This window comes from Bidens hawaiensis, unplaced genomic scaffold (genome assembly GCF_021521415.1).
Source record: "Bidens hawaiensis isolate Kalapana, Puna unplaced genomic scaffold, B.hawaiensis_p1.1 tig00021843_1, whole genome shotgun sequence".
Classification (NCBI taxonomy): domain Eukaryota; kingdom Viridiplantae; phylum Streptophyta; class Magnoliopsida; order Asterales; family Asteraceae; genus Bidens; species Bidens hawaiensis.
In genome coordinates, this window is record NW_027493392.1 from 101,111 (window position 1) to 114,996 (window position 13,886).

Sequence of the window (13,886 nt, forward strand, 5' to 3'; positions counted from 1 at the left end):
GTGCGATGTGCCCATTCATCGCATAGTACCACCTATGTAAGGATCCAGACATACGTATACCACAGCCTGAGGGCTAGGTTTATACCCTTATCTATAACGGTTTTAGGAACACATAGTTCCTTGTAAACAATTTCATATAACATGTTTGACATATTTGAAAACAAGTTTATAAAAGTTTGGGGGCGTATTCACCTTGTCTCTTTAGGATCGACTTCACTCACCGTCCAAGGGTCTTTCCCTTCTTTATTTCGCACTTATAGTACGAGTATAAATATTTGTTAGTCGGATACACGATCCGGCTTAAGACCTTTAGTCTTATTTTATAACTCAACCTCGATGAACCTTTAGTTCATTTTCTTTTACTTGAAAACCTTTAGTTTAAAAGTAAATTATAAACCTTTAGTTTATATTGAAACCTGACGTTTCTTCTTCTCCAAGAAACGTAATCATTTTCTTTTATTATTTAAGAATACTCATTATTCATTAAATAATATTTTCATAACAAAGAATATACATATATACTTACACACATATATACGTATTCAATATATTCAATATCTTATCTTTCATTCATTTCTTTGTTATGTTTTCTTTTCTTTTCTTTTATCGAGGTATCTAGTATAACCTCGACTTAGGGCTTAAGCCTTTTAATATAATATTATATTATATTAATTTGTCGTTACGCCTAACCTTATTGGCGTATTGGAAACTCTAGGAATTCGAGCAGCACTCCAACGCTGCTTTACTTTTCTCGACACACAAATCGATGGACGCCAATCTTCAACACACGTTGGCACGTTTCTCGAGACTCATCACCATGATATTAACGCCTTCTTGATTGAGTGTGGGTGGAGGGTGGCACAAACTTCGAGGAAACGTTGGTTTACAAACGAAGGATCGGGACACGTTTAACGAGGAATTATGGCACGTTTATCGAGGTGGATCGAGTATACGATTGTCAGGATTTAGAGAGATGTTAGAGAGAGAAAGCAAAGCTGAGTTTTGGTGTGCCAAGAATGAATCCCGGACCTTGCTATTTATAGACATAAAATTGGCTCTCATCGCGGTACGCGATGGGTCCCTGGGCTGACCTATTGCGTATCGCGATATAGGTCTGATGACGCAGAGGGTTGGTCTGAGCCATTGCGCCACGTGGCGACACGTGGTGGCAGTGGTGCCACGTGGTGACACGTGGCGGCACCTGATGCCACCGTGTGCCACGTGGCACACGTGTCACGATGTGTCAGTAGCTCCATCGCGGTACGCGATGGGCTTATTCTTTTGTCCATCGCGTATCGCGATATGACAAGAAATCAGATTTTTCATTTTAAACCCTAAGGTTTGGAATTTGGCATTTTCAGTCCCTTAACTTTGGAAAGTTGACATTTTGAACTCGAAATTTTCACAATGTTACATAACTAGCAACCTACGTTCACACGATTAGCATGAACCGTACGTGCGATAAGAACTACCTACTGTTTAGTAGCAACTCGCGTCCGCAACTCATTAGTAACTTGCGACAATGAAACAAATCAATGGCAAGCCCATCAATAGTAACCTGATAAGTGACTTAAATTATACTCTTCCTTACATCTACATTCATAATCATTCTAAGAAGTTGGTCTAGTGGTAAGATGCATGCCCTCCATTAGTGGAGACATATGTTCGATTCTCACTTGAGTCGTTTCGAAGGATATATGGGTGAAGGGACGATACGGTTTCACGAATGTCGAGGAGTCAACCTTAGACATAACTCTAAGCCTGCGAAAGAGTAGATTTTCACATAAGGGTGTTTGATATTCATTAAAAGAAAATCTAGATTGATAGTCAACGCTTTTCTTTGCTAATAAATAAATGTACATTTAAGTATCATTTGGTTCATTAGAATTTAATGAAAATTAATTGAAGTTTTGAATTCAATTATTACCTTTTTTTCTTTCAAACTCAATAATATGAATTTAAAAGAACACTTCTAAATTTAATAGATAATAAATATATTGGATTAAACATAAAAAAAAAGTAAATGCGAACGAGTTTGATAAAATTACTTCAAATCAAGTAATCATTATTTTTTCTCATTGTAAATGAATTATAATCTCTCACGTAATAAAATTATCATTGTCTCTCGAGTAAACTTTTAGAACGTCAATTGTTTATAATCCAAAAAAACTTATTAACATGAGAAAACCTTTTTAGAACTATCATTAGACGAAAAGGTCAACCCCAATAACATTAATTTGAACACCTTTAATTTCAGATCATACTTAAGCCACAAAAAGCTTGTCAAATAGTCATAAAAGATGACCTGACCGTCACACCATTACTAGCCACCCTTTAAATAATAATAAGTTAGTTTGTTATTAGTTGTTTCGTTAAGGTTTGACCAAGAGCAAAGAAGAAGAAGAACCGACAGTCAATCAATCCATGGCGTCTTCGAGCTATTATTATTATCTCTTGCTTCCTTTGATACTCCATCGTATATACTAGTAGCCTCACCGATCGATTCATATTATATGCTTCCGTATTCACCTCTGAGTTCTGATCACCGTTGACGCTAGCTAGTATTATTCATTCCACTTAATCCAATTTCTAGGTTAATTTTGCTTAATTCTTTATTAAATTGTTCATCGATTTAGTTTGTGTAAACTATTTGTGTTTGTGATTGCAGTTATCCGGTTCCAGTTGAGCTTATTAGTGAGGTGTTTGATTGGTTAGGGTTTCTGTATGAATTTGAAGTGGAAATTGATATTTATAAGGTGTTGAAGATGGGGGGAATATGTTCAAGGAGATCTACTGAAGATAATTATGATAATGGAACCTTTACTCGTGGATTAAGTTTTGGTTCCGGAGTCATTTACCGCTCTCGAGGGTTGCCTGTTCAGCGAATGAATGAAGAGTCTAAGCCGCCTTTGGTTGTCGGTCAAAGTGCGGATGATAATGATGATGATAATAATAAGCGTGGTTTGAGAGAACCGGAGGTGAACTGTGGTGGTTCGTATGCGCTGGATGATAATGATGGGATTCCTAGATATTCTCGTACTTTATCTGATAAATCAAGGTTAACCAAGTCAAATCTGGCTGCAGTCTCAAAGGTATGTATGTATGACTGGTAATGTGACTTTGTTGATATTATGATCATAAGTTAATGACAATTGTGAACTCCCTATGTAACTTTTAGAAAGCTAAACCTGCTCTAGTATTTGCATTAATCTTTGATATCGGTATCGTAAAGTATAGGTTTGCGAATTTCTAACAATATTAGCTTTTAGGAGTTTCAAGATTTTAAATGTTGTTTAAAGGGTCCATCTACTTAAAAGGTATTTGACAATATCATTAGTTAATAAGTTGATAAATTCTTTCAATTGTTTTGCTTTTGTTAAGCCAAGTATGCTTATTAATGTCTTAACTTGAATTGTCAATATTAGTTAATAACCAACAACTTGAGTTGTCTTAATTTCTAAGTTAAGCATGAAGAATGCGTGAATCTACTTTGGTATAGAAGTATTAGAATGATTTGTCATTAATGAATTGAGTATTTCATGCATAAAATAATCAATGTAAGAATGAAGCAATGTTAAATAAAAAGACGTATAGAAGATATCGTGTGTTCTTAAACGTTAAAGACCTCCAAAACTATTTCCCATTTGCATATTCATATTAGGAAACGAGCCCTAGATTCCTTTGAGATAACCAACCAATGAAATCATCTCTCATTTCATATGGTTCCAAACATTCTTCAAATTTCGTTTCAATGACGCAATGCGATTTTTGTCCGTTTAACACCTTGAATGAGTATAAATTGAGAGAGAAGTGCTATCTTTGCTCATATATGAGCACCAGAAGTAAAAGCACTATGAGCTGATGTCAACTTTGTGACGCTTAGTTGCGAATTGCGATTACATCCATATTACACTAGAATGTATAAAGGTCCGGTAGATTGTTTTCATTTATTTTTAATATTTAAAGTGACTGATATGCAAGAAATTGTAGGTAAGATGATTAGGCTGTCAAAGTAAACCCACATAGAGAGTATTTATAAACGAATCTTAGTAAGAGTAATAATGGGTTGATGAAGGAGATACGTTGGTTATGTCAGATTAATTACAAAGGCATCTTAAAATCGTGTCTATTTATACTCTGTTTTGCTTTATCTTCATTGGGTCAGAGTCGAATAGTGTAAAAGTTAACAAAAAAGGAAATAGGTGAAAATGTGAAATGGTCAAATGGGTCAAAAACCCAAAGTTTTTTAAAGCGCTTATAACCTAAATCATTTCATCAAAAAAAGAAAAAACTTAAGTTATTGTTTTGAATCTTATTCAGTTTCATTAAACAGTTATGACTTATGACAAAAAAGGTGTTGAGTGTTGACCCCAATCCGACCTGATCCGTATTAAGAAGTCTACCATTTAAAACCATTACTTAACCTGCCCGACGGCCCGTTTTGCAGGTTTCACTTTTGGGCAAAGCGGGGACCGTTGGTCTAGGAAAGGCGGTAGAAGTGCTGGATACACTTGGCAGCAGCGTGTCAAGTTTACACATCAGCGGTGGCTTTGTGTCGGGGGTAGCAACAAAAGGAAATAAAATAGCAATATTATCATTTGAAGTAGCAAACACGATCGTTAAAGGCGCCACTTTAATGCAATCACTTTCAAAGGATAACATAAAACACTTAAAAGAGGTTGTTTTGCCTTCAGAAGGTGTGCAACTTTTGATATCAAAAGACATGGATGAGCTTCTTAGAATTGCCGCATATGATAAAAGGTGGGTCCCACAACAATAAAATATTACTGCTTTTTTTGTTTATTATGGTGTGTTTTAAATGATCTTGCTTTTATTATGTTTGTAGGGAAGAATTAAAAATCTTTTCTGGAGAAGTGGTTCGTTTTGGGAACCGATGCAAAGATCCTCAATGGCACAATCTGGAGCGTTATTTTGAAAAGTAATGTCTGTGGACATAAATTAGAGGTGGCAAAAAAAAAAACAGAAACCGAACCGTGAACAGAAAAAACAAAACCGAGGTGTGAATTCGGTTTTTGTTTTTCTTTTCGGTTCCTATGCATATCTGAATTGGGAATTTGGTTTTCTATTCGGATGTCGGTTCCACAAATCTTGCTTTTTCGGATAACCGAACCAAATAACCGGTTTAACACTAAAATAATCCAAATATTGGTCTAATTTGGTTTGGTTAGCCACATTTCTAATTCGGATTGGTTCGGTTTTTGGTTAGGGCAAAAGAAAATTAAAAACAAATCGAGTAAACCAATATATGAACCGATGACGCCACCCTCTGGCAATTTTGACTCCCTTGCTTATGAATTCGTCATATGGGTAATATGTCAAACAGGTAAAAGAAATTTTCTTAAAAAGGAACGAGTCAAACTTTCTAAACCATTTTGCTCTAAAGAGTATACTATTATCCAAATAATATTAATTTCTTCAATCTTATTCGACACACTAATTAATTAATTTAAAAAATAATACAAAATGGACAAAAGTGCTTCAGTTTTTCAATCTGACCTGTATTGAAGAATAGCTGGTTTTAGTGTATTGACCTGTTACCCAACCGACCTGTTTTGCCACCTTAGCATAAGTCTATTTTGTTGAATAGCATAAATCTATTTTGTTGAATACGATTGGTGCATGATGCTAGTGTCTTTGTTGTATTGTTTAGATTGGGATCAGAATTAACTCCCCAGAAACAACTAAAAGAAGAAGCAGAAACCACAATGGAGCATTTGAAGAATTTGGTTCAGTATACTGCAGTGAGTATTTGTTTCTCTTATAATAAATATGTGCTATACCATTTGCATATTTGAAAGGGAAAATAAAATAATAAAGTTAAAAGATATATCAAGAATAATAGCAGTCGTTACTACTATAAAGTGTATTATGGAATTCATTAAACTAATAAAGATGATGCAGTATTTTAATTCAAAGCAATAACTCCGAAGCTTATTTAAAAAAAGAAAAAAAAAATCTAATGAGATGTGAGTATAGTACCTCAATAATATATATGAATGTGTATGCGAGCCACCCCTGTCAAATGCAGGAGTGGAATTTGGATGCATTTAAATTCCTTCCAAATGAATCCAAGTTGCACACCAGCATGTGAAATATGCGATACATATTGGAACTTTTTGCGCGCTTCCTTGAATGGTTCTAATAGTTCTTATTGGAACTCTCCATACAACGTACACACACAAACATATATAGGTGTGTTGGGGTCCGATGCACAGCCAACTTTAACTAGAAACTGCATAAACACTTGTACTCATTGCTTTAAATGTGATACATATTGCGGTTATGTAACAACATAAAACCGTCTATCTGTCTCTCTTCTACCAGCGCCCCTACATATATATATGTGTTGTGTGTGTTTAGTGTTGGGAAAAAAGAGTAAAGTATTTTATATGCAGGAATTGTATCATGAGCTACACACGTTGAACCGGTTTGAACAAGATTTTAAACGTAAGCAAATAGAAGAGGAGAATCCCAACGCTCCTCCAAGAGGTAACCATTGGCCTGACTCACCTGAGTAATAACTGTTATGATAATTATTATTATTCTCTATTTTCAAGTTCATTTTATATATGGCTCGTTAAAGTTGAATGCACCAACATTTGCTTTTAAAGTTTTGACTTTAAGTATGCAATTTTAATCTAAAATCCATTGGATATTATATGTAGGCGACAGCCTTGCTATTTTGAGGGCAGAATTGAAAAGTCAAAAGAAGCACGTGAGAAGCTTGCAAAAGAAGTCACTTTGGTCCAAGGTTTTGGAAGAGGTAATAAGTGTTACTAACTTGCAAGGGCTGTAATATTTAACTAATTATCTATAATTTTAAGGTAATGGAACAACTTGTAGACATTGTGCATTTCATACACATGGAGATTCATAATGCTTTTGGAACAGCTGGTAGGTATCCAAAAAGAGCAACTCATCTAATTTTGATTTTAATTGAGGAATATATTATTATTATTATTATTATTATTATTACTATTGTTGTTTACCTTCCGAGTGCTATTTCAGATACGCAAACGACAGCAAAAAGCAACCGACAGAAGCTGGGAGCTGCTGGTCTTTCTCTTCATTATGCTAATATTATTACTCACATAGATACACTGGTGAGTTTCTATTCTTTAAAGATGTTTTGTTTAATAGGAAGTTGCCGATGTTTTAACAATAGTAATAATAATAATAACAATAACAACAACAATAGAAGTTTGTAATAAATATTAGTAATGAAGTATTTAATGATACTTATCAGGTCACCCGCTCAGGTTTTGTGCCTCCGAGTACTAGGGATTCTTTGTACCAAGGACTGCCACCTAATATTAAGTTAGCAATGCGTTCCAAAATACATTCGTTTAACCCAAAGGAAGAGGTACCCATGCTTAATTTGCTTTTGCGCATTTTTAATTTGCATTTAGTAGATTCTTTAGATTCTTTAATTTGTATCATTTTTTTAGCCAACTGGCCCATCAAACACGTGAAAGGACAAAATGCAACTGTTTTATAACGAATTTTGTCATTAGGGTAAAATAAGGCATTTTCATTATTAAACAACATATACCGGTAGAAGAAAATGTTCTTTTATATGGTGGTTATAAAATTGGGATCAAGAAATATGTTCTGGATAGTAAGATAATTGTTGCCAAAAATGTAAAAGAATATATATAATTATATTAAATTGTTTTAAAGATTTGAACAACAAAATTAAACATTGCTTTTCAAACACTTATTATGATATTATCAATGTTTTGCTATTTGTTTTACATGTGTAATAAGTTGTTTTTGTTTGTGATTGTAGCTTACCATTCCTGGACTTAAAGCAGAGATGGAGAAAACTCTGCAGTGGCTTGTTCCAATTGCAACAAACACAACCAAGTAATTCTTAACTCTTATTCTCTTGGTCTTATAATGCAATATTCTTTGTCTGGAATTTCAAAAAGACCTGGCCCTTTTGGGTGTGAATTTTAAAGTGATTATTATGACTTATAGAATCTTAATCCATAATGAGATAATGGGCAATTAATTAATCTTCCATTTTTTTCAATTAACCGGAATACTGTTATCATAGCATAATCAATTTGTGCCGTGCACTTCAGTTGGAATTCTATGACTTGATGTCACAATAATCGGTTAAGTACACATCTAAACGTCAACTTAGCATGAAAAACTGTGAAACACTGTATAATCGATATTTGGTGTGCATATTCAAAGTGGTTATGGCTTCTTGAGAATCAAATACAGAAAATTAGGGGTGTAAACGAGCCGAGCCTGAGCACAACTAGGTTTGAGCTCGGCTTGTTTTGATTTACAAGAGCTTGAGCTCAGCTAGTTTTGATCTCTTTTTCCCAAGCTCGAGCTCATCGCATGTGCAGCATCTTAAACGAGCTAAAGGCTTAAAGCTCGGCTTGAGCTCGGTTGTGCGGTGTGAAATAATACATAGAATTCCAAAAGACTTCTGAATGATTTTCACATGTAAGGCTCAGGCTCAATAATTAAACGAGCTTTATTTGAGGCTCGGGCTCGATAAGGCTTGGCTCATTTCAAGCTTCTTATTGATCCAATATTGAGTAGCTCGTGAGCAGCTCAACTCGTTTGCACCCGTACAGAAAAGAAAATGATTTTATCAGATAATCACGGGTGCTTAAAGATAATATTACGTTTTTACAATTATGGTAAACGAGCCGAGCCCAAGCTCATCTAAACATGGACTCGACTCCAAATTAAGGGAGCTCGTGCTGGGCTCGTTTCAAGCTCTATTTCAGAAGCTCGAGTTTGGATCGCTTGTTACTTATTAGTTATTTAAGTTTTCTATTTATATACATGTATAATTGTTATATATATGCGTGTGCGTGTGCGTGTGCATTTATGTGTTTATATAATATATTAAATATATATATGCGTGTGTGCGTGTGCGCGTATTTTTGTGTTTATGTAGTATATTAAATAAAAGCTTTATAAATTATAGGCTCATGAGCCTAGTCAAATATATATAAAAACTAGTTGAAGTTTTATTTTTGTTATTTAAGTATTTTTGAACCATTATTCTTGCATCATGTCAATACAGGGCTCATCATGGCTTTGGCTGGGTTGGAGAATGGGCAAATACAGGGTAAGTTGGAGATTGAACAAAGATGATTACAATAGTTATACTATCTCAAGTATATATAAATTTTGTTTTTAGATAAAATGATTTATTAGGTTTTATGCATTATAAGGTTTCATTAAAACAGCTAATTAATCTTCTGTAGGTCCGAGGCAAGCCGAAACCCGTCATGCCTGGTTGACTCGTTAAAAATAGAGACACTCCACCACGCGGATAAAGAAAAAACGGAAGAATGCATCCTTAAACTAGTCATTTTGCTTCACCATCTCGTCTGCCTATCAAAAGCCGTAAACAGTGACACAAAATCACCCGCAAAATCCCCTATCTGTTCCCCAAATCAAAAACGAATCCAACTCTCAGTGAAGCGGCCCGATTCTCCCTCACCGACACTCACAACCGAAGACCAAGAAATGCTTCGAGACGTTATCAAACGAAAACCGACCCCTGTGATAAGTAAAAGTCAAGAATTTGATCGAGACCGGTTAAGCCAGCAATATAGGCTAACTAAAAGTTGTAGTTATTCCCCAACCCGAGAAATAAAGCGGGACCCGTTTCCGATCAAGAGACCGTCGTCTGTTCCGACTATTAACTTTGATATCGATAGGATCAAGGCTATGGATGTTATAGACGATATTAGAGCGTGTGAGTAAGACGGGTTTTGGGTTGGGTTATGTGGAATACGAGTTAATGTTGGCTGGATAGATTTTTGTTGTTTAGAGATTTCAATTGCACATGAGTCGACTAGCTTTATATGTAAATACTTTGTCTTCTTTGGAATCGATAGACTTTCATGTTAAGGAGGTGTTCAAATGATTTTATATTTTATATGATATTGTATAAAGTATGTTATATTTTTTAATAGATGAGTTATAATAAAGTCGCGGATTTAATAATTTGATGTGGATGTGAACTATAGTGAATTCGGTTTGGTGATTCGGGTTTTCAACACCGCCACCAACCCTTTGGTTTGGTGATTCGGGTTAACAGATTGGTGAACCTAAAAAGAAAGTACATACATTCCTTAAAGAAATAATAATCTAATGATATGCTAACTTTTCGGAACCTAAAAAGATATGCTAACTTTTAGGAACCGGGTAGGGTATGAACCGGGACCGGTTTTTACGGAAAAACCGGTTCCACCGGTTTTTTTTTAAATTCAAATATTATAGCCGTTAGGAACCGGTTCCAACGGCTATATAGCCGTTTTTGATCGTTGGAGCCGGTTTTTTAACTATAAATAGGTTATTTTTTTACTCTAAATAGCAAGGTTTGTTTGTGTACTTGTTAAACCACTTCCAAAACTATAAAACACACTCCAAACCACAATTAACCTTGAACCGACAACAAATGGCAACTAATGATGACGTTGTTATGGTGATCGAAACAACAAGATGCCCCGATGTTTGGGTTCATTACGATTTGTGTCTCATGACCGACTCACATGAGATGGCACGTTGCAAATATTGCTCGAAGTTTCTTAAAGCAGGGTCCAACTCGACATTACGAAAACATACGAATAAGTATTGTCGAGAGAAAAGAAGTTTGGATGCTAAAAAAACGGAAGTGGGAGAGTCGTCCGGCTCTACAACCCAAAAATAAGTATTCCCGGATTAAAACGACGGACTTTGTTTTTTAAGTTTTAGTTGTTATGTTTAGTATCGTTTATGTTTTAATAATGTTTGTAATAGTTATTGTTTAAATAAATAAAATGTTCGTCGTTATTAAAAAAGTAACCAAAAATTAATCATGAGTAGCAAAAGTAATTATAATAAAACAAATCAAAACTAAATATTAGTTGAACAAGTTACAAATAATTTTACTAAAACAAATAATTACAACTCTTCTTCGTCTTCATTCTCGTCTTCACCCTCGTCTTCGTTATCGGAAGAAACCCCGTCCTCCGCCTCCTCATCATGAATATGACGCTCTAATGGTATTTCGTCTTCAAAGTTCGCCTTGTGTTGTAAACGATCCACCGCATCCAAATGGTCCTTTAGGCAAATGCAAACCTCTAGAGACTCGGGAGTTAATTTTGTTCTTCGCATAGATAACACCCTCCCACTAAGAGAAAAAACCGATTCGGAAGCAACCGTTGAGGCTTGTACGGCAAGCAAATCACGAGCCATGGCGGATAGAATGGGAAATTCGTTTTGTTTACCTTTCCACCAAGCCAACAAATCAATATTGCGAATTTCGTCGACCGTTGCGCCCTCAACATAGTTTGCTCCACTATATCGACCAAGTTCGCTAGTTGGTGTGTTTCCTCTTTGCCTCTTAGATGCCGATTCACGAATCCCATTCATCAAGTTTATAAGTGGGTCATTGCATGGCCTACTAGTTGTTGTTTTTTTCACAAAAGACGATCTCGTGCTTGGACCATACATTTGAAAATAATTGTCATAAAGGTCTTGAAGGTTTTTGTTGAACTTGTCCTTCGCTTCCGTCGACAACTTCGGGTCGATCTCGTGCATACCTAAGTTGTCGAATATTTCCTCAATCGTTGTTTCAACCCCATTAACATTCCAATAGGGGTTTAATGCGGCGGCACAAGTAAAGACCGGCGGTATGTTTTCAAAATATTTTATGAACTTTTCTTTCATCACCGCAACAATATTCTTGAAGAGTTTGTTCTTCTCCGCAAAGCTTTTAAAAACACAAGACATATAGTACAATTCTTGCAAAACCCAACAACTAGTAGGGTAATAGACTCCCGATAATTTTGTTGTTGACTTTTTGAACTCGTCAAGATACTCCAACAAATAACCGACTTGGACCCAAACACTTTCCGGAAACATATCGGCCTCGCGTTCTTCAACAAGATTGTTATGAAAACCTTGTAAAGTTTGGCGTTGGGCAAAAGCACACTTTAACATATGACAAGTTGAGTTCCAACGGGTTGGAACGTCCCAATTCGGCCCCAAATACTTTCTTTCAACCGACTTGCAATAGTTCTTATATTCAAGATGTCTTCTTTTACCACTTTTGAAGACATCTTGTAACATAAGTCTAAAGTATTTTAAATCATCACAAATGTTTTCATTGTCAAGACCTATTTGAACAACCAAGTTGATGATATGTGCAACACATCGAACATGAAAAAAATCCCCGAAACAAGGTGGTGAATATTTAATGATAAATTTTTCAGCCGCCTTAGTATTGTTTGAAGCGTTGTCAAACGAAATCGAAAATATTTTATTTCTCAAGTTGTAAGTCGTTATAACTTCATCAAGTAATTCAAACAATTTTTCGGCGGTATGTGGGAATGGGAAGTTTTCAAAAGCGATGGTGCGTTTCATCAATTGCCATGTCACCGGATCAACCCAATGAGCGGTGACACGTATGTATGATTCGGGCAACCCGTGTGGTGCCGACCAAACATCGGTAGTTAAACTAACCATGGCTTCTAAAGAATGAAAAGACTCGATTAACTCTTTTTTAGCACACTCCCACAACCTGATACAATGACGTCTTAAGGTAGTACGACTTACATGTGTGTATCTCGGTTGTAGAGTTTCGCGAATCAACGACGTCAAATCCGGGTCATCAAAGTGGTTAAACGGCAAACCTCGTTGAATAACGAACTTTGTCATTCTATCTTGAACTTGAGTCGTGTTGTAACGAAATAGTGTACCATCTTTACCCAAGTCAATTTGATCGGTCGCGCCAATCCCTTTCAACGCCTTGCAATATGGCTTCTCGATGTGCTTTCTCAAAGTAGAGTTGGAATCGTGCTTTAATATTGAACCACATAGTTTGCAACGAGCCTTTTGATAACCTTCGTCATCCACAATCAAATCCCAATTCTTCCATATGTCTTCGTTGCGGTTATGGTTGACTACCGTAACAACCATTGGGTCCTCCGTAACAGGAACGGGGGCAACAAAAACACTCTTCTTAGCCTTCTTGTTAGTTTTTTTGATGGTTGCCATAATAATATTTAGTTGGATGGTCGGGTAACGGAACGGGTTTGCTAAAGGAGTAGTATTTTAGTTTGTTTTTGAGTTTGGTGGTGAAACAAGTGGTGGAAAACAAGATATATATATAGGTTTCGGGCATCAAAAACCGGTTCCAACAGCTATATTACCGTTGGAACCGGTTACAACGGCTCTATTGTCTCTCAAAAACCGGTTCCAACGGCTATATTACCGTTGGAACCGGTTACAACGGCTATTTGGTGTCTCAAAAACCGGTTACAACGGCTATATTACCGTTGGAACCGGTTCCAACGGCTAGTTTGACTTTTGTTTGACTCTTAAAAAAAAACCCGCCGGAACCGGTTTTTTCGGGTACGAACCGAACCGGTTACAATTAAGAACCGGGTAGGAACCGGGTTGGAACCGATGGGGACATACAAATAGGAGAACCGGGTACGATTTTCGGGTACAAAAATACCCAAACCGGGTATTGGACCAACCGGGTAGGAACTGGAACCGGTTCCGGTTCGGTTCCACCAGTTAGGTTCCGAAACCCGTTTTTTTGTGCACGTCTAATCTAATCTAGAATTTACACCTAAAAGAAATTACATTCTTATAAAAAAGAAATTAAACTTTCGAAATCCATGTAAAGTATTTACATAGTGTAATATTGTATAATCTCATTAGTTTTTTTGAACCTAAAAAGAAAGTACATACATTCTTTAAAGAAATAATAATCTAATCTAGAATTTACACCTAAAAGAAAATACATTCTTATAAAAAAGAAATTAAACTTTCGAAATCCATGTAAAGTATTTACATAGTGTAATATTGTATAATCTCATTAGTTTTTTTGA

The 13,886-nt window shown here is 35.8% G+C and overlaps 1 protein-coding gene across 1 annotated transcript; it reads left to right on the plus strand.

Annotated features, from left to right (window-relative positions):
* Window positions 1-2,346: 2,346 nt before the first annotated feature.
* On the plus strand, window positions 2,347-10,069 carry LOC143564261 (protein PSK SIMULATOR 1-like). The gene is made up of 12 exons (XM_077051591.1): window positions 2,347-3,092; window positions 4,448-4,761; window positions 4,847-4,939; window positions 5,672-5,762; window positions 6,417-6,510; window positions 6,687-6,784; window positions 6,846-6,915; window positions 7,030-7,124; window positions 7,268-7,384; window positions 7,811-7,887; window positions 9,077-9,121; window positions 9,261-10,069. Exons 1-12 carry the CDS (start codon window positions 2,766-2,768, stop codon window positions 9,763-9,765), a joined length of 1,926 nt encoding a protein of 641 aa, XP_076907706.1. The 5' UTR covers window positions 2,347-2,765; the 3' UTR covers window positions 9,766-10,069.
* Window positions 10,070-13,886: the final 3,817 nt, after the last annotated feature.

Bases quoted from the DNA above. Each gene is read 5' to 3' on its own strand.
- LOC143564261 (XM_077051591.1), top strand. From the start codon at position 2,766: ATGGGGGGAATATGTTCAAGGAGATCTACTGAAGATAATTATGATAAT. The intron at 4,940-5,671 runs GTAATGTCTGTG...TGTATTGTTTAG, and splicing joins CTGGAGCGTTATTTTGAAAA to ATTGGGATCAGAATTAACTC. The intron at 6,511-6,686 runs GTAACCATTGGC...TATTATATGTAG, and splicing joins TCCCAACGCTCCTCCAAGAG to GCGACAGCCTTGCTATTTTG.